At 59.0% G+C, this 1,441-nt stretch overlaps 1 protein-coding gene across 1 annotated transcript in view; it reads right to left on the bottom strand.

Moving 5' to 3' along the window:
- LOC130587439 (interferon-induced very large GTPase 1-like) overlaps positions 1-1,438 on the bottom strand; it is an 8,712-nt gene extending 7,274 nt beyond the window's left edge. Inside the window, exons 1-2 of the mRNA XM_057388413.1 lie at positions 1,315-1,438; positions 32-406 (exon numbers count right to left, since the gene is read on the bottom strand). Coding sequence (XP_057244396.1) covers positions 32-406; positions 1,315-1,438 — 499 coding nt within the window. The remainder of the gene's footprint in view (positions 1-31; positions 407-1,314) is intronic.
- Positions 1,439-1,441: the final 3 nt, after the last annotated feature.

Here is a 1,441-nt window from a genome sequence, read left to right as displayed (position 1 = left end):
GCCTTCTTCTCCCAGGGGTACTGCACCTCACACTCCAGCTTGAGGTAGTCTTTGTATTCCAGATGTTGCAGGGCTTCTCTGCTCTTGACTCCCAGGATCTGCGACACTTTGGGCAGCCAGTATCCATCATCCAGTCCTTCCCCCTGAAACGCCTGTGCCAGGAGCTGTGCCTTTGCATCCCCCTCTGCAGTGTCCTCCGGCGAAGCCATGGCTGTGCAGGAAGAAGAGGCTTTCCCTGAGGGTGCTGTCAGAGCCCCCAGGCTCCTGGCAGCGGCTCCGCGGCAGCTGCGGCCTTGGGGATCGCTGCCAGCGGCTGCTGGAGCCCAGCCGGGCACGGCACAGGAGCCAGGGGCTCCTTCCTGGCACAGCCGATGATCCAGCGGCGTTCCCAGCTGCAGGATGGACCCTGGAAACGAGGGAGTGTCCCACACACAGACACAGAGACAGACAGACACAGGGACAGATGGAGAGACACAGAGACAGAGGGACAGACAGATGGACAGACAGACACACAGACACATACATGGACAGTCACACGGAGACACATGGAGAGACACATGGACAGACAGACATGGGGACAGACACACAGATAGACACAGACACCCAGGGACAGACACACAGAGACACACAGAGACACAGAGACATGGACAGACAGACACACAGGCACAGGGACAGACACACAGACAGACCCATGGACAGACTCATGGACAGACACATGGACACACAGACAGACACGTGGACACACACATGGACGGACAGACACACAGTCACACACACACATAGGAGCACACAGACACAGACATGGACAGACACATGGACAGAGACACACAGACACAGAGACATGGACAGACGGACACACAGACACATGGACAGACACATGGACCGACACATGGACACACGGACAGACAGAGACACGGACACACACATGGACGGACAGACACACAGTCGCACACACACATAGGCGCACACAGACAGAGACATGGACAGACACACAAATATGGACACATACGCACACACGCACACACAGACTCAGCCACACCAACTGCCCTGGACAAGGTGCTGCCTTCACCATCACCCACATCCTCCCCACAGGATTCCTCCACCCACAAGTGCAGACAGCCGGGGCCATTCCCGGCTCCCTCGAGCACTGGCACAGCCCCTCTGCCCAGCCAACAGCGCTGCCTGCATCCCACACCCTCTGCCCAGCCCCATGGCTGCCCCACTCGCAGGATGGCCCAGCTGCTTCCTGGCACACTCATGGGGCCCACCCCAGTGCAGGGGCAAAATCCACCTTATCCCTGCCCACAGCTGCACCTGGGCCATGCTGTTGGCCCATCAGCAGTGACTGCAGATCCTGGGAGCCCACTCTGGAGCCCTCCATGATCTGCTGCGCGTTAACACAGAGGGGCCCTTCAGGCAAGTGCCCATTGGTGGCCATCTC

Source organism: Malurus melanocephalus, unplaced genomic scaffold (genome assembly GCF_030028575.1).
Source record: "Malurus melanocephalus ecotype Western Australia unplaced genomic scaffold, MMel_1.1 scaffold_1909, whole genome shotgun sequence".
NCBI lineage: Eukaryota > Metazoa > Chordata > Aves > Passeriformes > Maluridae > Malurus > Malurus melanocephalus.
The sequence above is the reverse complement of the archived record's forward strand: the minus strand, read 5'-3'. Positions and strand labels throughout refer to the sequence as shown.